This window comes from Brachypodium distachyon, chromosome 1, assembly GCF_000005505.3.
Source record: "Brachypodium distachyon strain Bd21 chromosome 1, Brachypodium_distachyon_v3.0, whole genome shotgun sequence".
Lineage (NCBI taxonomy): Eukaryota > Viridiplantae > Streptophyta > Magnoliopsida > Poales > Poaceae > Brachypodium > Brachypodium distachyon.
Genome location: NC_016131.3, coordinates 15,201,162 through 15,224,937, shown reverse-complemented (window position 1 = coordinate 15,224,937; position 23,776 = coordinate 15,201,162). Strand labels below are relative to the sequence as shown.

The following is a 23,776-nucleotide window of genomic DNA, read 5'->3' as shown; positions in this document are numbered from 1 at the left end:
CTGACAAGGACCGGTAAATTTCCTTGACTCGGGAGTGTGTTAACTAACTAACGGCCAGCACTGCCATGGGGGAATAACGGCTTATTGCGGCTGTGGTGGTGTCTCACTGTCTCTGCTTCGTCAGCCCCGTGGGAAGGCGTCGGCAGCGGCAAGCGGCGCGGCTGGTGCTCTGGGGCGGCGAGACACGGCCGGCCGAGCCCGGGTGCACGGCTTGGGAAGCCGTCGCATCGAACCTGCAGGGCGCCACCGCCAATGCCACCCATGTTGTTGTTCTCTGCCGGGCCGACGGGTTCCGCCTGGGCCGCCCGGCACCGGTGCTGGCGGCGTCCGACCGGCTCGAGCCCGGCCGCACGTACGTCCTCCTGCCGGCCGACCGGCTGCCCGCGCGCGGCCGGGGCGCGGTCACCGCGGCTTCGCCCTCCGCGCTCTCGTACCACGGCAAGGGCTCGTCTTCTTCTCCGTCGCTGGCCGGGGGCGCAAGGAGTCCGTTCGAGTATGTCAAGGACGGCGTGGACGGGCGCACGGCGATCAAGGTCGCGGAGGAGTTCGTCCTGAAGGCCGTCACGGCCGGGAGGGGGAGCAGCAGCCGGCAGGGTGAATATGGTCGTCGTTCTGGCCGGCAGCTGATAATTTACAGCACGCCGGAGCTGAGGAGGCAGTACGAGCAGCTGGTCGGGGCGGCGAGGTGGTCGCCGCGGCTGGAGACGATCGAGGAGCGGAAGGCAAGGCCGAGGGTGGTCGACATCGTCGGGGTCAGCCCCCGTAGACTGTTGTCGCCGGTGAGGCTGCTCCGATCCATGGGGCACGGGAGAGTGACTGAGTGAGTTCGTGCAATACAAGCCATTAAAGCCAGCGACAGTGAAGGGATTGGACGCTGAACTTGATGCACGCACGCACGCTTCTGGTAGATCGATGGGTGCATTTTGTTTAGTTTCAACGAGTTTCTTCATTTGAAAACCTGCCACGGCAAAGAGCAACTCCACTTCGAAAACACTGTGTACAGAAAGAAGCTAAACAAATGCAGTTGACACGTCCGATCAGGCTCTTTTTTTCCTTTCTTTCTTTTGGGTCACACCACAAAGCAGGAACTACACAATGGGGAAAACTGAGCTGGATTAAATGAATAGATCCATTGTCACTGCAATATAGGAGTAGTATATATAGTACTCGTCCGTCCCATAATACAAGAGCGCCTAATACAAAGGGAGTAGTACTATGTAAGGACACTGACGAGACGCTACCGATCAGTTCACTGGAAACTATGTACAGCGGACAGCCAGCGACCCAGGAACACCCGGGCAAGAAGGGGCCGGCGCTATATACAAAGGGGAGGCCAAACACCTCCTCCCAGCCCTTTTTTATTGAACCTCAGGGGGGGATCGCCGGCGGCTCGGTGAGCATGCTCGCCTGGAAGAAGCGGTGTGTTGCGATTTGCGGAGCCGAAGAAGTGCCGCTGACCGCTATGCAGTAAAGCGTAGAGGATCACATAGAGTTGCCCATTCCCACCTTAACTCCGATCCTCTCCGCGACCTGCGATGTGAATATGGCAGGTGTGTAAGCAAACAGAACATTGTGAGAATTGGAGCTGACGTTAAAAGGATGTTGCCAGTTTTTATCAGAAAAAAGGACTAGAGAAATTCTTTAACAGTGACCAAGGTGTGCCTAACCAAGTAATCTGCAATACCATCTACAAAAGAGTAATCTACAATACAACTGGCCCTAATTTACTGGAAACAAGATCTGTACTTCCAATGCATGAACCCAACTACCGTCACACCTCCAAAATTCTACTCCTAGTTGCCATGTTTGCTACAAGGACAATAACTGGTTTCAAGTTCAGTGTTGGAGCAGACAAGAGCATACCTCCTTGAAAGAGTGAACATCACTGCCCCAAAGCCAGGCATCGCAGCCTGCGTCCCTAGCTCCCCATAAATCATTCCTACGGTCGTCGCCAATATGCACAGCCTCTTCAGGTTTCACGCCCAACAACTCGCAGGCCTTCAAGAATATTGTTGGATTTGGCTTTTCTGCTGCAACCTGTTAGCAGAGAAACCAGAGAGTAGAGTTTAATGACGAATTCATTAAAAAAAGTTCAATCTCGAAGTTTCATAGAAAAGTTGAAGATAAAACGTTAGATACAAAGGACGGAAGCTACAGGGTCAAAGTTAAAACAACAGGACTCTGCCAGACCAGCTCATCTGAAAATGAGAACCCACCTCAGCAGATACAGCAACAGCATCAAACCAGTGATCACATTTCAGGGCCTGTAAAAGTGGCCGAAGACGGGTGTCAAAGTTGGATACAACAGCTGTTCTCACACCAGCCCTTCTCAGTGCTTCAAAAACGTATTTAGCATCAGGGTCAATGAGCTGCCATGCCTAGCAAACATAAAACACTTTGTAAGCTCAAAGATACAATAAGATGGTTCCATAACAATTTGACTAACCAGTTTATCTCACCTTTTCAGTTGTATAGTAACAATAAAGTTCCTCAAAGTATTGTAAATCCGAGCAGCCTGTAGAAGAACTAACTATGTGTTGCCAAAAGGGTCTTCCATCATCAACATACCTGGAGATTTTCAGAAATATTAGTCCATGCATCTGCATATTTTTAAGAGGGGTTTGCAATTTTGGTATGAAATCTTTGGTTGAAAGTCGATTCTAGAATGTGAATAAGAAATCCACATGTCTAGAGGGCCAAGAGGCAAGCTCACATTTCTATTATTTTTCTGTGACATAACAACTCCAAGATTCAAGGAGGAACATGAATGGAAAGGCATGATAAGCTACAAAAGAATCAAATGAGTGAACCAGTACTACCTATCAACAGTTCACCTATCACCATCGTCCAATTATGTCAAGAAAACATCTTACTTATCATTTCCCAGTAAGATGTTTCTCCTGATAAGTATTAGGAAAAACATCTTACAGTAAGATGTTTCTCCTGATAAGGATGCCTACTGCTCGAAAAGCACACAAAACCATATATCAATAATTTCTCTATTTTCAGAATACTTCCAGAAAGTTAAGAGAATCAATGTTTGGCCCGCTGGCTTCCTATGTAGCATCACAAAAAATAGGCAAAACTATCGTGTTCCTGTCTGTGAAGATAGTTGTGAAGTTGGCACAGAAAGAACTTGGGACCATCCCAGTTCCTGGATCTGGATCTGAAACATTGGGAATTATAGAATCCATAAAGTTGCTCTTCCAAGGACCCCTCTATGTTCTGATGACAAAACTACTTGCGTCGATTTTCACTTTTAACTGATTTTTCCTTGGCTCGAAGTTTTGCTTAGGCTGTCAGAAATCGTTCCATGTCTACGTGTTTGTACTCTCGATTTTCACAAGGCAGTATTTTTGGGCCGATTGATTCAGAAGAACAACTTCCATGAACTGAACCACAAATTACTTAGGTTTGTTCCGACTTTTCATGGTACAGCCTTGTATAAATTGCACAACAATATTCATGGCATAAATATGTAAATGCTAATTTTCATTCCAATACAAGTGCGCAAGAGTAGCATCTTACAAAGCCATCGAAGACATAGCAAAATCACATCAGGAACAACAGGACAGTCAAAAAATGAAATAGCATACCTAAGCCGTGATCTACCCCATGGTTGGGCATAAGCCTGCCGATACCTCATCAAGATCTCTTCCTCCGAGTACTTAACTCCATACTTCTCGCCGAGTGTTCTGTACACCTAAATTAACATTCAGAAACACAAGCCACATCAAAACACACGCATATCCAATCATCGCAGAACAGGGGTATTTTTATTCACGTTTCATTATGCATGAACGATAAAAATCCACCCAAACCCAAAATTGAATAGCTCAAATATCGATCTCCATGTCCACAGAACCCAAATCTGTGGATATTCCCGAACAGATCATCTACGGATCAGATCGGCCCCAAATCACGCATTGTCTCGTTGGAACATGCAAGCCTCAGGAATCGGCATCTCACGGAACAACCAACAGAACGATGCAGGAGAGGAATATGAATTGGAGATGGGATATGCGGGGGGAGCATAGAGAACAGAGATGGAGCGGAGACCTGCGCCATGGGCTCGGTCGGGGCGAGGAGGGTGCCGGCGGCGTCGACGAGGATGGCCTTATGGGTGATGTCGCCGTAGATGGCCCTCCGGTAGTCGTAGTACTCCCGCGCGCCCATCGGCTCCCACCTCGCGCCCCCCGCCTCCGCGACCTCCGCCGCCGCCGCCGTCCCGAGCATCCTCCTTGTCCCCTCGCCGCAGCCCACGACCCGCGCCGCCGCTGCCACCGCGGTAGCCGAGCGCAGCCGCGCAGCCGCCATTGTCATCGATGTGGTGAGGTATACGGTGGGTCCCCGGTGCCGGGCTCAGGTGGTGGTGGCGCCGTGGCCGTCCCCAGCGCTCGCGCGTGCTTGCGTTCGGGGGTGGGGGGTGAGTGTTGGGTTGTTTGGAGGTGGGATGTGGCTGAGCGAGCGTGGGGAGGTTTATAGGCGGAGGCGGGTGGCGGCCGGCGACGCGACGGCGATGGCTATTTGGTTCATGTGGCTGCTTTCGCCGGGTAAATCCATTTGGCTTTCCGCTTTCGTGGTAAGAGGCTCACCAGATGTCCAATCCTCTCGTGTAAGTGTATGTACCTTGTCGCAATACGAGGGTAAATTCCTGTAAAGAAAACTAGGGTAAATTCATATATCTGTCTTCTGTGGCTTGTACAGTGGCAAGAGGTTAATTAAACTCGTTGCAATGAATGATGTTGCGTGCACCGACTAAGTTCGTGTCGGTTTCCTTACAAACGGACACAACTGATTTTGTGTGTCGTGACACGTGAAACTTGAGTTTGAGCCGGCTCATTCGATTTTGGTCGTGAGAAAATCATACGGAGCACGAAAATTAGACAATTCATCGTAGGTACTTGGGTTCAAATTTTAGGATAAATTCGCCATGAAACCAGGACAGCGAGATCGCGCGAAAGAAGCACTCTAGCTAGCATGATTGCTTGACAAAACCTGCCGAGACACACATCAAGATCGTCGACACTGACAGCGAGATTCCATTGCTATACGCCAGACACGTAACGTTTTAGCCCTCGGCAAACAGATCAGACATCATCCCGGCTACGATCTTCTTTCCCTTCTTATCAAGAAAAAAAAGGACCGGAGTACACCTCTCGAGCTTGTGAGCTTGATCTGTTCTGACCAAGCCTGGAATCAATTCCGGTAGGTGGGCCCTTTCCACCGCGCTGCCCCCTTTAGTTAAGCCAATTAAACTGAAGCTGATTTTGTTGTGAAAAGGAAGAAATGAAATGAAAAGAAGGATTAATGAACTGAATTGCGAGTGAGGCTGGAGCCCATTGTGGCCATGTCACACGTAGCTGCTAATTTTTTTTAATTAAGCCGTTGTCTCGTCTTATATTAGAGCTTAGAGAGTATAGTATGCCTTCCAACCGAAAGGTGGATGTGGACACAATCCGTTTTTTATTCAGGTAAAGCTCAAACCAGTCGCTACCACAGAACAAGGTTTTTACCTCGCAACAACATAGAGGCGGGCGCCGGTGGTTTTCTTTCTTCCCTTGGTGGCTGTTTTGTACGTACACGCATGTGTGCCCATGCCCGTATAGCGTTGTGCTGACCGGTGACTTTGGCGTACGTTAACACGGATGACGCGCACCGAGTGACAAATAATTAACAAACGAAGTAAACGGCGGCATGCGTGTACACCCCTTGCTTACTGGGCGATTTTTGTTCTTGTTTCCTCACGATCGAAAACATAAAAAAGAAACAGATCCAACTTTCGTTTTGCCTTCTTATAGTAGATAGCTCACCCGGTGTTTTAAAACTTTACCACAAGCGTGGTTCCATCAGGAGATCGATTAGCTTGTGCAAACAACTCAGTACGTAGTAGATCTGGAAATTAGTGGAGACCCAGTCCTTCCTCCTTCGTCTCATATATAGAGCTCTTTTATCCGTGTACTGAGAACTGGTTTTATTTTACTCTCTCCGGCCAGAATTACTTGTTGAAATATTACATGTATCTAGACGTTTTCTAAATATAGATACATCCATAATTAAACAAATTTGATACAAGCAATATGACCGGAGGGAGTAAAAAAAAAACAGAAGACGGCTTACGACGTTTAGGCAGGGTTCCAGTGAGGAAACGGTCGGATCAGCATGCACGCGCCATCCCGTTCGGGCCATGCATGCATGGAATGGAATGATGGATCGCTGATCTTATGTACGGGGATGAATCCTCGGGAACCGAGCTACTTACCCTGAGCTGGATTCGCGCATCACACGACGGGCGGCACTTTTTTTTTCCTTTCGAAAAAGAGGAATCGTCCCGGCTATAATTGAGGTTCATTCAAAGTCAGGCCCGGCCGAGAGGCTCCAGAAAGTTGGGATCGATCGAGGCATGAACCTTTGGACTTTGGAGGTACACACCACACGTAATTGTCTATCGTGTGTGTGGTCGCGACGCCGCAGGCAGCGCTGCACCATGGAATATCTTGTGGCTGCGGCGATCGGTCCAGCGCGTGTACGTGTCAAAGTGAACCATCATCATCCGATGGATTATCGTCGTGCCGTGCGTACTTGCGCGGGGCCGGGTAGGCAAAGCAGAGAATATCTTGTGCTTGTGCAGTGTGTTTTCTCCAGTAGCAGCACGTACGGCAAAGCGGACAAGGAAAAAAAAATTGGAGATCGGGCGTGCAAAGCGTAGAAGGACAGAGAAAAAAATGTTTTCTCCCGACCTAATTTGTCGAATCAAGCTGCAAGGTAGTACTAAGTACGTACGTACATAAGCCTGTTTTGGTTGAGAGTAGGGGAGAGTGGCCAGACTGTCGTTTCGCTTGTCGCTCCTTCAGAGGCCGTGTCTGTCACCCGTGGTCCAGAACCTTATTCGGAACGAACCAGCGAGTTCCAAGCAAATGTTTCTAAATAAATGTACTCCCTCCGTCAAAAAAAATGTCACTTATTTTGAAACGAAGGGAGTGGGTGCTGTAGATTTATTACGTAGTTCAGTTCCCGGGAGACTGGGTGAAAACCCAACTCTCGTCTGTTCCAAACGGGCCAATCAATCACTGCTAGTGGATCAATATTCACTAGTAATCGCGACGTCCATGAACTCAGCGAAAAGAAGAAAAAAATCGCTCCCAGCCACGCAAAATCACAAACCGGTGGGTGGCTGGCGCAGGCTGGGGGGAAACATGAGGCGCAGCGGCGGCCCGAGTCCGAGTCGAGCACTCCACATCGCAGATGAAGGATTCCAGCGAGTGAGGAAAATAAACTAACTGGGGGCATGGGTGGCTGGGATCGCCGCCGGGGTCGCGGGCCGCGAGAGAGAACGACGGCTCCTGTGAGTCCAGTCATCCAGTGGCGAGTCGCTTCTTCTCCGAGGGCCGAGGGGCCGAGCCGCCGAGGTAATGGCTGTGGATGATCCAGGCTTGGGCTTTCCGGGGACCCAGTTCTCTGCTGTTACCGTCTACTATCTCCTTTGCTTGCCTGCCTGCCTGTTTTACCTCTCCGTCCTGTTGCTGTCGGCCTCTGCACGGATGATGCAAAACGTGTCGCGGGGACGATTGGTTTCCCGGCCGAGTGTGCTGTGGCTGGCTTTGGCGGCGATTGCGGGATGAGGACTGGAAATGAGATGACGTGCAAGTCATTTACTACGATTTGAATCATTGGGAGTGAGATGAATCATTGGAGCCAGGCGGTAGACGCCCCCTTCGTTCAGCGCTGTCATTCTCCCTCCTTGAATCAACTTATACAAGTCACGCTTCATACTTTAAGATCATCCAGCAAAAAATAAATCTTGGTGTGAACTGTTAGACAGAAAATACTGCTATTAAATAGCACAAGTCGTCCCCGGAAAGACTAGCAGAAACCAAATAGAGTACTCGGAAGCTGCTGCCGTGTACTTAATTACTACTCCTAAACAGGGCAGAGTCAAACCAACAAATAATATTAGACAAGCGTCAGGAGCACCGGCTGCTTCGAAACTCCGGGATCTCAAGGCGAGATCAGTCTTCTGCCCACGGGGTCGACACTTGGTCCATGCTAACTGAAGCTGCAGTAGCTAATCTAAAACTGCATCACCGTTGCCTGCATAGTTTGTCAGGAAGGGTAATTTCATTTCAGTAGAGGGTTTAAGCACGGGGCATGGAGCAAAACACGAAAGACTAATAAACGTAATGGCATGTGGAAGAAGCACCTTCTGCTCGAGCGACTAGTGCGCCTAGCTGGGGTACTGCTGTCTGCCGAGTCTTATAAAACTGGGTCTGTGATTTTCTTTACATTTGACCGTGAAGAACCTGTATAATAATAATAGATGGGGCTTGAGAATACGGAAGCCTGGTATGGAAACTGGATCCAAAGCTATGACTAACCTTTGCGCAAGGTTCGTGCTGATTGAACCTCTGCGCTATTATCTTCTGATTCTGTAAATGTGGATGCTGTCTGACTTCTCTCTGAGCAGATGTTGATGCTCGATTCTGGCGTGTTCTCCACATCTTCAGCATTGCTATGCACCAAGGGATCAATGTTGTCGCTGCATTCCTCCCCTTCAGCATTGCTATCCACTGAAGGATCAATGTCATCGCTACATTCTGGCATGTTCTCCCTATCTTCAGCATTGCTATCTACTGAAGGATCAATGTTGTCGCCACATTCCTTCTCTTCAGCATTGCTATCCAGTGAAGGATCAATGTTATCGCTGCATTCTGGCATGTTATCCTTATCTTCAGCATTGCTACCCACTGAAGGATCAATAACCTCACTAGCTTCCCCTGTCATGGAAACAATGATAAATAAGAGGAACTCTCTCTACTCTCTAGTGACTCCAGAGCATATATCATAAATTACCATTTAGGTCGTAATGAACATATCAGGGGAGAATGGTAAATTTGAGTTTATGCAATCGGCAGATGACAGATACGTAAAATCCTCAAACGGAAAATGACCTATATAACAAAGAATATAAGAAGATTCAGATAGACAAGAAAAACAATACCTTCAACAATATTTCCATCACCCTGTCCAGCTTCCTTAGTAACCAGGAATGTGTCAAGAGAGCCCATTCGCTGTTTGTGTGCCTCGGCATTTCTCATCGTGGCCTCCTGTTCTTTCTTTTCCTCATGAACCTTGCTAACTTTCTCCTCAAATTCCTCTATGCAAACTTTGAGATCTGGTTTAGCAAACTTCTTACACTGTTTGGAGGAATGACATAGGTTAATGAAAGCATATAATTCACAGATGCAATCTCCCTGTATTCAACAAAAGTGTAGTGTATGCAGAGATCCAGGCAATGCAACAACCTTTGCTATCACGGTTCTGAAGTGGTTCATTACAGAATCTTCGGAGAGTGCATGCTCAAACATCTTGAAATTGTCGATGAGTTTTTTCAACCCTTTCTCAGTGAAGGTTAGCTGAGAGAGGCAGTAAGAGATATACTGCCACTGCCTAACATCTGAAACACAAGCAAAGAAAGAAGGGACAGAAAGAATCAAACATCTGAGAAATGTGTAACTTAACTAAGCCCAAGTATACAATTCATGAAAACCGTGAAAGTAATCAATGCAGCAAATATTGCCAACTCGTGCAAAGCAACTTGGTTACCAGCAGTCAACAGATAACTGCTGCATCACAGCATTAAATCTAAAACATACGCTCTTGTTTTCTTCACAACTGATTTTCATTCATCAAAGTTTATTCATCTAATTGTTTTTTTAGCATGAAATGGACAGTTGATGAGCCATAAATGGAAGCACGCGAAATAACAGAAACGTCCAGTATATTTTGATTGCAGGTAAGCACAATACCATTTACACCAGCAAACCTATTGCAGAGCTTATCTACAAGAGCTTCCATTTGTTTGTCCTGCCATCACAGTTAGAAATGGAGATAGTTATTGACCGGTAGAAGCGAGTACACTAATGGCAGGCAAAGAAAGTGATGCATCAGACCTTCTTAATAGAACCAATTAAGAATTGCATAATGCTGTGAAATGTTTCTTCCTTGAGGTGTTGATTGCACAGTCTGCTCAGAATATCCGGAAGAAGATTGTAAATTGGATTGCTTCCTTCAAAGTCGCCAAAAAAATTGTATTAGCTAAAATCAAACAACAGTATTAAAGTAAATTAATTCAGCCAACACATTTTCTAAACAAACCTTTCTTTGACAACTCATGAAAAAAGAGTTTTGCAAGGCTTGAGATCCTCTCATCTTCATCTTCAACTCTGACAGCCATTTCGTTGATATACCCTTTAACCTGTGTAGGATTCACAAAGGGTTTCAACCATGGTACAGCGCGCGCGAGCGAGAGAGAGAGAGAGAGAGAGAGAGAGAGAGAGAGAGAGAGACCTTCATCATATCATTCAATATAAGATGAGAAATGACCAGCACAGCGTTCTTCCTCACAGATGCTGATTGATCGCTCAATCGGGCATAAATGTGCTCTGTCCAAGGTTCTAAGAGATTTGGAAAACGAACTACTAAATCACCTAGGGCTATAGTGCAGTTAGAACGGACTATTTCAGAAGGCGCGGTTTCAGCAACAGTAAACAGGATCTGGAGATTTTCTTCGCTGAAAGTTGTAATATCATGAGACCAAATGATGCTCATAGTATTAAGCAAATGTGGTTGTGTGAAATATAATTACTCACCAGAATTCTGCGTCAAGAATCATTAATCTGCAAAGAGCAAGCATTGCAGAAGCATGTAGCTCTGGGAACTACATCCAAAAAAGTAATACCCCGTCACGCCAGAATTACAGAGCAATGGAACCAAATATTTAGAAAATATAGGATGTGTAGCGTAGTACAATACAAACCTTTTGCAGCAAAGTCAGGTTCCTGCATAGTTTTGAGAGAAACGGTCCACAATATCCAATAAGGTTCTTTTCGCAAGAAGAAGAAATAATCTCTCGTTCAGCTCTTTCAGCAAGGGACTCTATTGCAATATCAACTGTTGCCCCAAGTCCCAATTCAGCATTTATTCCTTGTGCCTGTCAGCATCACGATACAAAGAATAAGAGGTTCAAGTCGCATGGAACAATGGATAAAGATGCAGCAACCAAGTAAAAATTACCTCTGAATTCTTGGAGGCATCTGCCTGACCTTCCTCATTAGTGGTCTGTGATTTGTCATTCTTCTGTTTTTGTTTCTGAATTTTCTTAACAGAAGTCTCAATGTAAACCAAATGATTAAGTGCTATATGACTAATAACAAAAAGAAATCTACCCAACTTGGTGGCTGATACCGCTGAAACAGAGGAACCATTTTGAGTTTCAAGTTCAACTCTATTCGTCACATCATCCATTCTTGAGGCACTGAATGCGGAATTGAGGGATTTCTTTGCAATCTCGGCAGCAAAGATTTCAGGTGCAGGGTGTAATGCATAGATGGCACTTATAGCTTTATCTGCTGCTCCATACCATATTTTCTCAGGAAGAGACAAGCTAGTTACCAGACTTTGCAATGCAGCAAATACTCTGCTACCAATACTTAATAATTTGACCTTGTCTTCTTCACATAATCTATGCAGGGCAACACATGCAGTTCTAGCAAGCAGAGGCTCCTCCTTAGCCCAGCGTCCAAATCCAATGTCAACAATATCTTGCAAGTGAGTACCCAGAATGCTGGGAGATGACTTTGCTGCCATGCAAAGAATTGATAACGCCCCACGGCATTGAATTGGCCTCATGCCGCTGATGTTAAAGCAAAAATAATCCCACAAAGCTGAGATCTGCAAGAGGTTTGGGACTTAAAAGTATGCTCCTCGCAAGTAACATAAGAACACAAATATCACTAAAAGGAGACAATGGCATTCAAGAAATGGCTATACATAATTAGTTAATCATTTGTATGATACAGATGTCAAAGGACACCTTCCATAGACACTGCAAATCAATAAAACTTCTATCATTAGCACCTTCAAAGGAAAATCTCGCAGTTAGATGTTAATGGGCTGGAGCAAAATCCTCAAAATCAAACATGCATCTTAAATTCTTTACTGATGCATGTTCTAAATTAGTTCGCTCGCATACACACGAGTTAGTTACCTCATCGTGCACTTCTAAATTATAATGGAATAGCATATAGAAATAGGATAATCTAAGCAGCAGCATCGCATCACTACACATGGAACTCCATATTCGAGAATTGAAGAGTAATTAGAACTAATGCTGCTATAAGTATCAGCAATCACATATTCGTATTCATAGGGTTGCTCACAGAAAATATTAAAGGGAGAGAAGAGTATACTGTGCTGGATGAAACCTCTCCTTTGGATACCAATGAACTAACTAAGCTCTCAAGAGCAGCAAGGTCACCAATGCTACAATCATTGTTGAGGTTTATCAAACTTATGGCTGTTTCTGTTGGGATTCTCCCTGTGTATATAGCGATGAATGCACTCTCCACTGCTTCATATATTGATCTGTCCTGAGAAAATACCTGCAAACAGCTAAAAGGGTTTAGGAAAGCATTTACGGATACAGGAGGTTCACAAACAGCTAGACTTTCTCGGACATTACCAGAGGCAACATTTTCCGAAGTGCTGCACCTGATCCTTCAACCTGAAACTGTCTGCATCTCATGAGTAGAAGAATAGCGTTCTCGACATCTGTGGATGAAGATGATGCCAACAATTGAATAAGAATTGGCATTAATGAAGTTATACATGTTGAGAATCGCAGGCCAGACTCAAGGGATGCTACCAAAGCTCTGATCTGTTCCAAATTTGTTATGTCCGCAACCATAGGATCTTGATCCTTCTGGTCTTGACTAGAAGGTAAGCAACTATCACTGATACTATCATCCTGCCCCACAATCACTTCACCCAGTGAGTGGTCATTCTCAGGTTCACATTCCTCAGGAGATTGAGACTCCATTCCTTGCAATTTCTCCTTGTATTTCTCTAGAGTTGCCTCAAACATTGATGTCCTTAGTTGAGGCCCAAAAGGGTTGTGCTGTAGCATTGTGATGAGAAGTTGCAGTGCTGATTTTCTCACAATTGCACTTTTGTCCTCCAATCTCCCTGAAGCAACTGATGCCACTTCATTCCACAGGCCAATTGAAATAGCGTTTTGTTCACACAGCTCAGCCCATACCTGAAGCACACGGCTCCTCGTGTATGCTGACACATCCCTACAACGCTCAATCAAAATTTCTAGCATAGCCTGCTTACTTCTAAGCCTCATGGAGTGAGTGCTGCTATTACCATCGTCATCTTTACAAGCCTTTGCAGCCAACTTGCCCAAGACCCCAACAAGAGAATTTCTGATCTTGTATGATTCCCCACCAAAATGTGGTAACAGAACACCAAGGTTGGTAGACATAAGTTTTGGCGAGCGATCTGCAAGTTCTACTAGGAATCTCCCAACATTATCAGCACCAGCACCATCTCTTGCATAATCTTTCGGGTCAGTGCGTCCTATTTCCCTGATCAGGCAAATTGCCAAGCTTCCATCACCAAACTTTTTCTCTGCAGCAGCAACTGCTTCCGCAAGATGAGCAACAGTGAAATCAAATTTATGGATCAGATGCAGGACAGATGCACTGGTTTGAGATATCCGTTGATGCTTTGTAGCAATTGCACCAATTATCCGGGATAGAGCATTTCTTGTTTCCTCATCCTTTAACATATTTTGGTTCTCGATGAGAACAAGAGTACACCTACGTGTAAAAAAGTAATATCACTAAAAGAAACAGATTACTAAAAATGTACTGCACCAAGTCCAGAATTTACTTTGAAACAAAAGAGAGATATCGTTCATCAGCACCGCCTGGACCAAAAAGTAGCGTAAGGTCAACTTCAAGAGAAGTAGCAACCAGATTCATGATCCGTCCTCTTTGTGCTTCCCAGTTCCAAGCATATACATGATTCTTCTTCCGACCATGTGCTGTCACCTAAATCCAAATGGCAGAACAGACTTGTTTAATATAAAGAGTTAAAAAGATGAATAATTCAGAACCTTTGCACAACTAATTACCTTTGCCCCAGCTCCCCTATCAGCTGAAGATTCCTCAGTCAGGACAATGGAAAGGAGGAAGAAGGAGTAGATCTTGAGGGCATTGCGGTGAGAAGCAATGCGGTCAATGATAGGGATTCCATCAGGAGCAGGTGACATGGAAGCTCGTGAAAGGGAGTCAATATTGGGTAGAAGGACACTGAGGTTGGAGCGCAAGGCCTCAACAAGGTTGAACTTAAGTGCTGGGGGCAGGCAAGTAAAGTCACGCACAAGAGAGTATATATTATTAAACACATCCTGCTCCTCGATGCAGAAGAGTTCTTTGTCAGACAAATCAAATGATGTGCCTTTAATTCAAGTCAAACCAAAAGGAAGAGTTAGTTCATATTGACAAGACACAAACACATGATGAAACAAATATTTACTTGCATATTTAACAAAGTAAGATAATTCAGAGTCTAAAGAAACTGTGGAATGTTTGCTAAATGGTTGGCAAACTAATTTTATTGTCAATGTGATGCACAAAATATGAAGACATTTTGAAGGCCGAGTAAGCTAACTAGCTGTACTGAAAAGTCTAGCTTATAGGTTATGTTTACATTAGTAGCACTTGTTTCAGTGTTGACCAAGCCTGAAAGCCATCTCACTATTTCTTTCTTGTCTTTTTTCCTTGTATATTTCGACACTTAAACATATTTGCCAGTACTGTTACCCTCCAGATAAGGACCAATACTCCCACTATACATAGAAATACAAAGTATTTAAGCTGACATAAGTTAGTTCTTTGGTGTGAGAAGAAGCCATCAATTTAATAAGTAGATTCAGATGTTCAGGAATCAGAACATTAATCTTCACATTTGCAAGTACGAACACAGTTACCATCCAGATCTTATAGTTGTATAAATTAAACAAACATTTCATGATGGTGTTTGATGGATTATAACCCAAATTTGGAAATGCGAAGTTGTCTGGTTACTTGAAACTTAACATAAAACAAAATATAAAAAAACTCATGTGGGCGGTGGGTTGTATGCTATGCCCAAACTAGCTTTAACATTATTTATAAATTCCATATGCTGCAATTTTTCACATAAGACCATCAGCTTCCAGAAAATCGTTGAGAGCAAGCTCAAAATGTTCATGAATCGGGACAATTGCGCGACCAACCAAACACAAATTAGCTCAAAACGACAGTGGGAGCTACCTCCAAAGTTCCAAACTAGACGCCCAATTCCTAGGAACAGCCAACATGGCTCATTCCGAGTGAAATTCGAATTATATGCCGAACAACAACCAGGAACTCCTACTTCCAAAGGACTAGGGTGTCTACTGTCTAGTTAGTACTAGTACACCAGGATTTGAATTTTGTAATCATGTGCAAGCATTAACGTTTGCAGACCCCTTACGAAGTCCCTAAGGCTGGTCATAGTGGGGAGTAACTTAGAGTAGTAACATGCATATGTTACTAGTCTAAGTTCCTACCTCCATAGTGGTTAGTAACTTATGTGTGGTGTCATGCATTGTGTCATTAATTGTCTTGTAGACTCATCTTGTCTTGATTTGTGTGATGTCATGATAACATATCTAGTTACCACGTCACTCTCTTTCTTCATTTATTGCCATGTCATGTCACCAAAATGCCTAGTTGGCATCTATATTACTACCCAAGTTACTTACACTATGACCAGCCTAAGGTTAAGGTTAGAGCGCTGTACACGAAAAAATTATGGTAACTAGGGTTTACAGCCTCGAATCGGACACTGCATCCGCTGCCCCCACCGAGAGCTCGGTTTCGACAAGATGCGACCAAAACAACTGGATGCTACGGCGAGTGGTGGTAGAATGGGGCGTGGAGCGGGGGGGTCTTACCTTTGACGAACTCCTCGAGGTCGGCGGGGCGGAGGGACGTGACGGCGATGGGGTCCTGCGGCCGCAGCGACTCCCCTTCGTCGTCCCCGTCGGGGTCCCGCTCGAGATCCCGCAGGGTCGAGGGGAACACGAATTGCGGAGCCATCTCGCTGCTGCGGACGGCGACGAGAGGAGCGGGAGCGGAATGGATTCCCAAGGGAGGAGGGTTTTTGTTCGCTCCGGGTGGGGAAAGGGGGAGAAGAAGAAGAGTGTTTCGAAATTTGGAGCGGGAGGCGTGAGGTGAGATCTGGGGCGGGCTTTGGGAAAGGCCCACATGTAGGACAGTAGGAGTCACCATTTCTGGAGGTTGGGATCCATTCCGGGTGTCCGTTGGGCTGCCAATACACTGCCGTACTCGGCCCACTCTGACCAGGCCAACGAGGCATGGAGCAATGGAAAAAAATAAGCTTCCTCTAAAAAAAAAGGAAAAAAAAAGCTGCATGTTCTCGAAAAAAAAAGCTGCAGCACGACGGCGAATTCTACGGTTTTGGCAAGGTCTACGGTAGACCGTAATTGACTACTCCGGAAACTCGGATGAACACCAGCGAGTCCTGCAAACTTGGACGACTGGTCTCCGGTACTATGTCCGGAAACAAGTCCTGTAACTTGGATTTGACTTAGAATTTACAGATCCAGGTCACTATTTTCAGACGCATGGAGTATAAGATTCGCCAACTGCTCCAATGAGCTCAAGCAACTACTCCAACAAACTTTCGCGACTATTTGGATGAGCTTCGACTGGATTCAATTTTGGACATCCAAATGAAAAATTAGTACTCCCTTCGTCTAACAAAAAATGTCTTAAATTTGTCAAAATTTGGATGTATCTAAACATGACTTAGTATATAGATGCATTTAAATTTAGTTAAAATTGAGACATCTTTTGTTAGATGGAGAACTATCAAAGCTCACTTTCAACAGGGAGACTGACATGGCATTGGAACTGATCCAGTTACAATTTTTTTTTTTTTGAGAACCTGGGAGGCGCTCTGCTTTTTCATTAAAGTGGACAAGAAAAGTCATGTACAAGAGAACAAAAAGAACCAATGCCAGCTACAGGCAGCCAACCTGGTGAAAAAACAAACAAATTACTCTCTACCAGCCTCCAACAGGAGGGGATACTCTGCTCTAACGAAAGATGCCACATTTTCCGGCGATGAGCTGCAATTCTCAAAAACCCGTTGGTTTCTCTCCTTCCAGATGTGCCATGCAACCAGGCTCGCCAACACGATGTCCGGGTTCTTATTCCTAGATTGAAGCTTTAGCAACCGGATCCACCATCCTCTGATCGAAGTGCCATTAGCAGCGGCACAAGCCATTTTGGGTTCGCTCCCTTTGGAAGGATGTCCAAATCGTCCTAGAGAAGGAGCACTCCAGCATCAGGTGCGGCGCCGTCTCAATAACCTGCCCACATAAACAACAGCAGTCTCCATGAGGCCATCCTCGTGCCGCCAAACGATCTGCGGTCCAGAGCCTGTTTTGCAGCAGCAGCCACATGAAGAAACGGATCTTCCCCTCACATCTGATGTTCCAAACTGAACTGACAACCGGTCTAGGGGTTCTCCCCAAAAAATGGGCCCTTTAAGCAGAGTTGGCCGAGTAGCAGCCCCTTGCATCCAACTTCCAGGTAATCAAGTCCTCCTCCTCCGATAGCTCAGTAGCCTGAGATAAATTGCCGAATCATCTCGAGAGAATCGATTCGCTGAAGCCCTCGCATCCATCTGTCCGTTCCGATCGCCTCGCGAAGCGAAATCTTTTTGAAGCGAGCCAGCTTAAAAAGCCCCGGAATTTTATCCATAAGCGCGCCTTCATGGGTCCAGTTATCTTGCCAAAAACTGATTTTCTTCCGTTTCCAACCACAATGCTCGTGCAAGCCGAAAAAAGAGCCATATCAGTAGCATCACAAGGCAACTTCATCCCCTTCCATGGCCGATCCGACGAATCTCAGGAGTGCCAAATCCATCTCAGACGCAAAGCTCTACCAAGGCCTTCATCGTCTTATGTACAAAACCTACAAAAATATTACTACTGTAGATTGTTCAAGTCACCAGCATGCCACATGGCCATCCTAGATGGATCAGTTCACCCTTCAAAGAAGTTACATTGGTATATTAGTCGCCGTCAACAAGAAATATACTCCTCCGTCCAATAAAAGATGTCTCAAATTTGTCAAAATTTGAATGTATCTAGACATGACTTAGTGTATAAATGCATTCAAATGTAATCAAAGATGAGACATTCTTTGTTGGAGGGAGGGAGTATGAAAAATTCTGATATTGATACAAGAGCAAGTATCTATCGTCACACATACAAAAAAAAGAAGAAAATCAATGCCTCGGAGAATACACAAAAACAGCGACGACATAATCCGGCGGTGTTCATCAGCAATCCAACTAACAAACCGCAAATTCACCAAGTTTTTCTACAGACACGCAAGACCAGTGGCGACTTCTTCTCCTTCCTCGATCCCGACCAGCGCCAGCAGGACGTCCCTGTATCCAAACGAGGTATCGTCGGCAATGTCGCTGGCCACCGTGACCCCGAACCGGGCCCTGTACTCCGCCCTGACGCTCGCCATGTCCACCTCCGCCCGGCTCACCACCGCCCTCGTCAGCACGTCCTCGTACGTCCCCAGCCCCTCCACCGCGTTCCTGATCACCTGCCGCCCAACATCCATCCATCCATCAAATCAATCCCAAATTCCCCAATCAGATCGGTCAAATCGGTCCCTAATTCGTCTTCGTTTTAAGCAATCAATCGAATTAAATTACCTCTGCGAAGTGTTTCTCGGGGGAGGTTAAGCACCAGACGGCGCTCTTCAGAGCCCCGGCGAACTGGCTGCTGCAGCGGCTCTCAATGTCCTCGACGAGCTCCGTGCCATGGTGGGCTCTGTAGAGGCCGAAAGTGGCCGCGAGCTGGGCCTTGCTCCGGGTGCTGATTACCCGCACCACATCCTCCCCGTGCGGCTGCTTCTTCCTCCGAACCGCCTCGCACAGCAGCGCCGCCTCGGCCGCCGCCGTGGCCTCGTCCACCTGGTCTCCGTCGTAGCGGTACGAGGTCACGAGCCCGACCAGGAGCTTCTTGAGGGGCTCTTGGAAGGAGACGGAGGAGGCGAGGTCTTCCTCGAGGGAGCAGCCGAAGAGGGACGCGTAGGCGCGGCGCACGGCGACGAGGTGGTCCGGCGCCGACGCGCAGGAGATCTCTACTAGGACGAAGACGTGGTCGTTCTCGCCGCCGTCGCCGCGGAGGCGGATTGCGCCGTGCAACAGGTTCGCGTCCCGCTCCGCTGGGTCCATCGTCCACAGGATCATCGCCTTCTGAAAGACGAACAGCCGGAGCACTCCGTCAGCGAAACCACTTCTGTCGTTTTGAACGAGACTTGTTGCAAACAGTACTACTAGGATGATGCAAACGGGATCCCGCGAACGGCCCGCTTCTAGTTCATTTTTAAATGTTCTATTCAAAATTTGAAAATTGAACCAGAAATGAGACTTTTAGCCGGATCCCGTTTGCATCCCTGAACGGTACCCAGAAGTCGACGGAGGCGAGGAGGCAGTGGCGGGAGAGGCGGTGGCGGAAGCAGTTGAGGAGGGGTTCCCGGTAGAGGAAGGAGTAGGCGCGGCGGATCGCCGTCCGCTGCGCCGCCGTCCTCCGGGTCAGGATCCGCACCAGGGCTTCCTTGTCCGCCCGCCATCCTGCATGCGCCAAAGATCATCTCACCATGTCAGTTAGTATATGGTAAAGCTGAAAGCTGAAGACAATGCAATTGCAGGCATATTTGCCTTGGAGCGCCTTCCAGATGCCCTCGGCGTCTTCGGCGGGCGACGGCACGGGGCTCGGGACGGCGATGGTGGACATGATTGTACAACCGGAGGCTACCAAGATGAAGATGATGTATGTGGGGGATTGGGGACGAACAAGTAACTGTATATGGATTATATAGCGGTGACAATGGACCATCGACGCACTGATGGAACAAGAACTCGGAGCTGGGGTCACTACACGGATGGATCATAGAGTATTCTTCTCTAAAGCCGACATTAAACAAGTGCTGTTCTTCACTGACGTTATGGGCTTCGGTTGTCGCCATGCACAATGCCAGCGAGAAAAATTGCTTATGCGTTAAGCTTTCTTCTTCTTCTTTCTTTACGAAACTTTGCTCAAGAGCTCGTGTATGCAGGCATCACGCAGTGGCACTGGCACAGTGTCGTCCTTGTGTAGTGTAAGCACGATTACCACGATCCGCAAAGACGACAGAATTGCATGGACAGTAGATAGCAGCACATTTCTTATGGTTCGATTATAGTGGAGTAGCAATAGATTTGGATCACAGCTAGCAAATGCAAGTGGGGAACTACCAAAAGAAGAGAGGAAGCTTTCTCTGCATCTCTCCTCTCTTTTTCTCTCTCAACACCAACCAACCGCATCAGCGACACAAGTAAAAAAAGAAAAAAGAAGAAGACATCAGCAGCTCGATGCCAATGCATCAGTGAACTAGAACTAAACGACCTGCTTTGGACGCAGCATTTGCCGCCCAAATCTCTTCAGAAATCCACATGTTTACTCTGCGCAAATCCCCCAATTACAAACCAAGCATCATTAGCAGTTGAAACAGCCATCTTCTAAAATGTGCGGCCCAGATTAGATTTTCTGGCTCCGGCCCATATATTTCAGCCCTGGGCCAAGAAACACAACACGAGGGGCTGTTCTCCAGAGGAAAAAAAACACGAGTGGCATCTGACAGGTGGGACCCTCCTCAAAAATATCTGACAGGTGGGACCCACGTGAAAGCGGGAGAGGAGAGGGAAAAAAAACAGGGGGTCGTCTCGTGCGTGCTCGTCACATCCGAGAAATCGGGTCCCCGTGCTCCTCTGCCGCATACCTCGCGAACGGCGGCACCGGCACCGGCACCGCATGCCGCACGGCTGAATCAGGGGAGGATAGGGATTCGGGAGATGGCGAAGCGGCTGCGCGCGGCGGCGCTGCCGTGGGGGGAGTCGCTGGGCTCGCCGGCCAACGGACTGGACGACGGCTGCCTCATGCATATCTTCAGCTTCCTCAGCCCGATCCCAGGTCCGATTCCCTTCGCTCGCCTCGCCTTGCCGGGAGAAGTGAATCGAGAGAAATCGGTAGATCCTGCGTGATTGGGTTAAGATTTGGGTGCCGAGTTGGTGGGGGGAAGGTAGGATGTTGGGCCAAAAAATGGATTTTGATCTGCTTTTGTGGGGAGCAAGGTTGGGCTTTGGAAAAATCTGTGCTATTCCGGTACTGATTGCAGGATTGCAGGCAGTCGTTTTGATAGATTATTGGCATTTGGGGGGAATCTGATGCTTGTGCTTACAACACTAGTGTAATGGGTTGGTTGGGAAACTGGAGGGTTATAATTTCGGTAGTTGCTTCCGAATTATGTTACGGAGTACTGTAATTGGTCTGGTTTTGTGATTGTACCGCAGTTTAGCTCGTACATAAAGATGGCTTTCAAGTTACTTCAGTGGTGAAGCATGTCAAAACCAGACCAGCCAGGACTAGCCCTTGGCAGCAATTTTAATAAAAAGACAACCCGAGTACCATGCGAAGGCTTGGCCTCGAATTGGGGTGGGCAGCATGCGCAGTGCTCACTTGCACAGCTAACCAACCGACCGATGCTCGGTTCTCTAGCAGTGAAGGATGTCTTAAAATAGAGTTTTTAGATGGGTGTGTTTACCCAAGTGTTGTCCAACCAAATTGCTAGGGTTCAACCATGTTTTACCGTCGGACTGTAGAACTTCGTACCATATTTGCCCAACGGATGTGTTGTTGTGCGAGAGGTTACTACTCTTTTTGCCCACTTGCGGCTACAATTTGGATTGATGTTCACATGGTTTGATTGGCTATTGGCTGAGCTGGTAACATTAGTACTGCTGTGCTGCATAAATTTTTCCTACAACATTTTTTCCCTTGATTGTGTTGAGTAGGATCAGAATTGGATTTTGTCATGCTCAATTGCATATTAGTTTTCTTATCTTTGTTGGTTAAACCAAGCAATGAGTTTGCGCCTGTGACTTGTTATGAAGTGTGAATGTGTAGATGTGAGTGGTCTTGGTTAGATAGCAGCAGATTCAAAACTAGTTAATGTCAGGTTTTATTTCATCGGAACTACAATGATGTCTTGTTCTCACATGTCTGGCAATATTCCATTTACTGGTATTGGAAAATGTATCTCATCATATTTCTAGAGATAATCAAACCTTTTAGCTTACTGCTGATATGCCTGATTGTGTCATTTTTATCCTTTCTGTTCTATGAAACATGTGCTCTTTTTAGCATTTCATTTTTGAACATGCAGATAGGTATAACACCGCCCTCGTTTGCCACAGATGGCGCTTCCTTGCATGCCATCCTCGGTTATGGTTGCGTGTTGAGAGACCACTCAGAAATGTTACGGAGCCTGGAGTTTATGCAAACCTTGAGGCTGCTGTTTCTGCTGCCAGGTTAGTTTTTTTCCATCTGATTTTTCATTGTGGGATGGAGGACGATATGGATGACTCTGCTCTGTTGAAGGCCTGGTGACACTATTCTAATTGCTGCTGGTGGCAATTATGTCGCGTCTAACATCCAAATAAAGAAGCCTCTTTGCATTGTAAGTTTTGCCAACCATGTACCTTGTTATTCCAGTATTATTTTTCTGTTGAATTGTTCTGCATTCTGCACGTTGTTGGTGCAACACTGAGCTTATGTTTGTTGTTTTCTATTCCATCAGATCGGTTCGGGTGTGCTTCCTGATGACACTGTATTAACATGTTCCCGTGGCTCCGAGAAGTATGCTCCTTTCCTCTGTCGTAATGTTTCCCGGTGCTTCGTACTATGTTTGCCTGTTCACTGCACCTTAATAAACCTGATTATGAAGCTTCCTGTCAATTTTACATTACAAGATTGAAGCCTAGATTACTTCCCCTACGGCAAGTTTGGCGACTTTCTAGTGCGGCTCAGCACACTTATAATGCTTTGTTTGATATTGCAATGTTTTCTCAAAAGCAGTTCGATTTGTATAACAGTTAGTTGAAAGCTATTTTGGAATGTGTTCTAGTTGAATGGAAAAGTTCTCCAAATACACTTGCCTTCATTTGAGTTTTGCGAACTGTTAATTAGATCTTCCAGATGCTAGAGTTTATTGTTCATAGATCCTTGTGTCGTGGATGTTTGTCAGTAAACTAAGGCGATGGGTAAGTTTAATTTGCTCAGAAAAAACAGCGAGTCTGCAAATTGCTGTGTTTTCTATTTATCTCGCCATTTCTCCACATTTTGGCTCATGTATTTGTCACTAACATATGTACACAGTGCTTTGGAGCTCCTTTCCACCTGCAAGATTGCCAATCTCACTATTAGGGCAGAGCTCGGATGCTGCTTGCTTCATCGAAGCGGTAAATTAACTATAGAGGAGTGCTTGCTGCAGTGCGAGCAAAACCCTATGGACTATCTATCCTTCCCAATAATCAGCACCGCTATCGAGTACGACGCATTCTCGCCGCTCAAAGAGCAAGGGCATGGCGTAACCGTTGTCCGCACCCGGATCGAAGGGGGTGCGAAGGCCGTTAGGACCAACGGGACGCTGTCCCTGCAGCGCGTGCGGGCCATCTATGCCCGCAGGTCCGTTTTCTTCTGGTTTGAAGTAGGAGAAAAGTAGGGAATCACTGTAAACTGGAGTATCAATGTTCTTGTGCTTGTATCACCCCAGTGGTTCAGCAAACCCTTGTATCATGGCTGTACACCGTCTGTTGTAACCTGTGATAAATAGAAGTGAACTCTGTTGTAACCTATGATAAGTAAAACTTTGCATTTGGATTATGAAGTGTCATGTTGCTGATTTTACAAATGAGCTGTGGAAAGCTTGGTAGGCTGTTCATATTATTCTTCATATCTGCTCGAATGGTA

The 23,776-nt window shown here is 46.3% G+C and overlaps 5 protein-coding genes across 6 annotated transcripts; 2 read left to right on the top strand and 3 right to left on the bottom strand.

The window, feature by feature from the left end:
* Positions 1-80: 80 nt before the first annotated feature.
* LOC100826706 lies at positions 81-951 on the top strand (the record flags this gene model as incomplete). The annotated part of the gene is made up of 1 exon (XM_024456922.1): positions 81-951. A coding segment is annotated over one exon (744 nt), but the record flags the coding sequence as incomplete, so codon positions are not given.
* A 73-nt stretch (positions 952-1,024) lies between these two features.
* LOC100827857 (N-acylneuraminate-9-phosphatase) lies at positions 1,025-4,473 on the bottom strand. The gene is made up of 6 exons (XM_003562479.3): positions 4,060-4,473; positions 3,597-3,703; positions 2,460-2,568; positions 2,217-2,378; positions 1,864-2,037; positions 1,025-1,530 (listed from the first exon to the last, which is right to left on the bottom strand). Exons 1-6 carry the CDS (start codon positions 4,321-4,323, stop codon positions 1,483-1,485), a joined length of 864 nt encoding a protein of 287 aa, XP_003562527.1. The 5' UTR covers positions 4,324-4,473; the 3' UTR covers positions 1,025-1,482.
* A 3,268-nt stretch (positions 4,474-7,741) lies between these two features.
* Positions 7,742-16,083, bottom strand: LOC100826393 (condensin complex subunit 1). Of its 2 annotated transcripts, none has more exons than XM_014903303.2 (17): positions 15,827-16,083; positions 13,979-14,304; positions 13,735-13,895; positions 12,521-13,661; positions 12,219-12,440; positions 11,074-11,730; positions 10,817-10,990; positions 10,650-10,717; positions 10,348-10,570; positions 10,156-10,255; positions 9,951-10,066; positions 9,807-9,864; positions 9,303-9,454; positions 8,999-9,194; positions 8,376-8,774; positions 8,201-8,300; positions 7,742-8,091 (listed from the first exon to the last, which is right to left on the bottom strand). In XM_014903303.2, exons 1-16 carry the CDS (start codon positions 15,969-15,971, stop codon positions 8,254-8,256), a joined length of 4,185 nt encoding a protein of 1,394 aa, XP_014758789.1. In that variant the 5' UTR covers positions 15,972-16,083; the 3' UTR covers positions 7,742-8,091; positions 8,201-8,253. The 2 variants fall into 2 exon arrangements, with proteins under 2 accessions (XP_014758789.1, XP_024313400.1); XM_024457632.1 differs by having other exon boundaries at positions 12,264-12,440.
* Positions 16,084-17,940: 1,857 nt separating this feature from the next.
* LOC100826084 (annexin D3) lies at positions 17,941-20,024 on the bottom strand. Its single transcript, XM_010231277.3, has 4 exons — positions 19,648-20,024; positions 19,394-19,560; positions 18,637-19,182; positions 17,941-18,524 (listed from the first exon to the last, which is right to left on the bottom strand). The coding sequence occupies exons 1-4, from the start codon at positions 19,823-19,825 to the stop codon at positions 18,288-18,290; spliced, it is 1,128 nt and encodes a 375-aa protein (XP_010229579.2). The 5' UTR covers positions 19,826-20,024; the 3' UTR covers positions 17,941-18,287.
* Positions 20,025-20,688: 664 nt separating this feature from the next.
* Positions 20,689-23,699, top strand: LOC100825770 (F-box protein SKIP5). Its single transcript, XM_003559804.4, has 5 exons — positions 20,689-20,938; positions 22,191-22,335; positions 22,406-22,484; positions 22,605-22,663; positions 23,183-23,699. The coding sequence occupies exons 1-5, from the start codon at positions 20,821-20,823 to the stop codon at positions 23,526-23,528; spliced, it is 747 nt and encodes a 248-aa protein (XP_003559852.1). The 5' UTR covers positions 20,689-20,820; the 3' UTR covers positions 23,529-23,699.
* Positions 23,700-23,776: the final 77 nt, after the last annotated feature.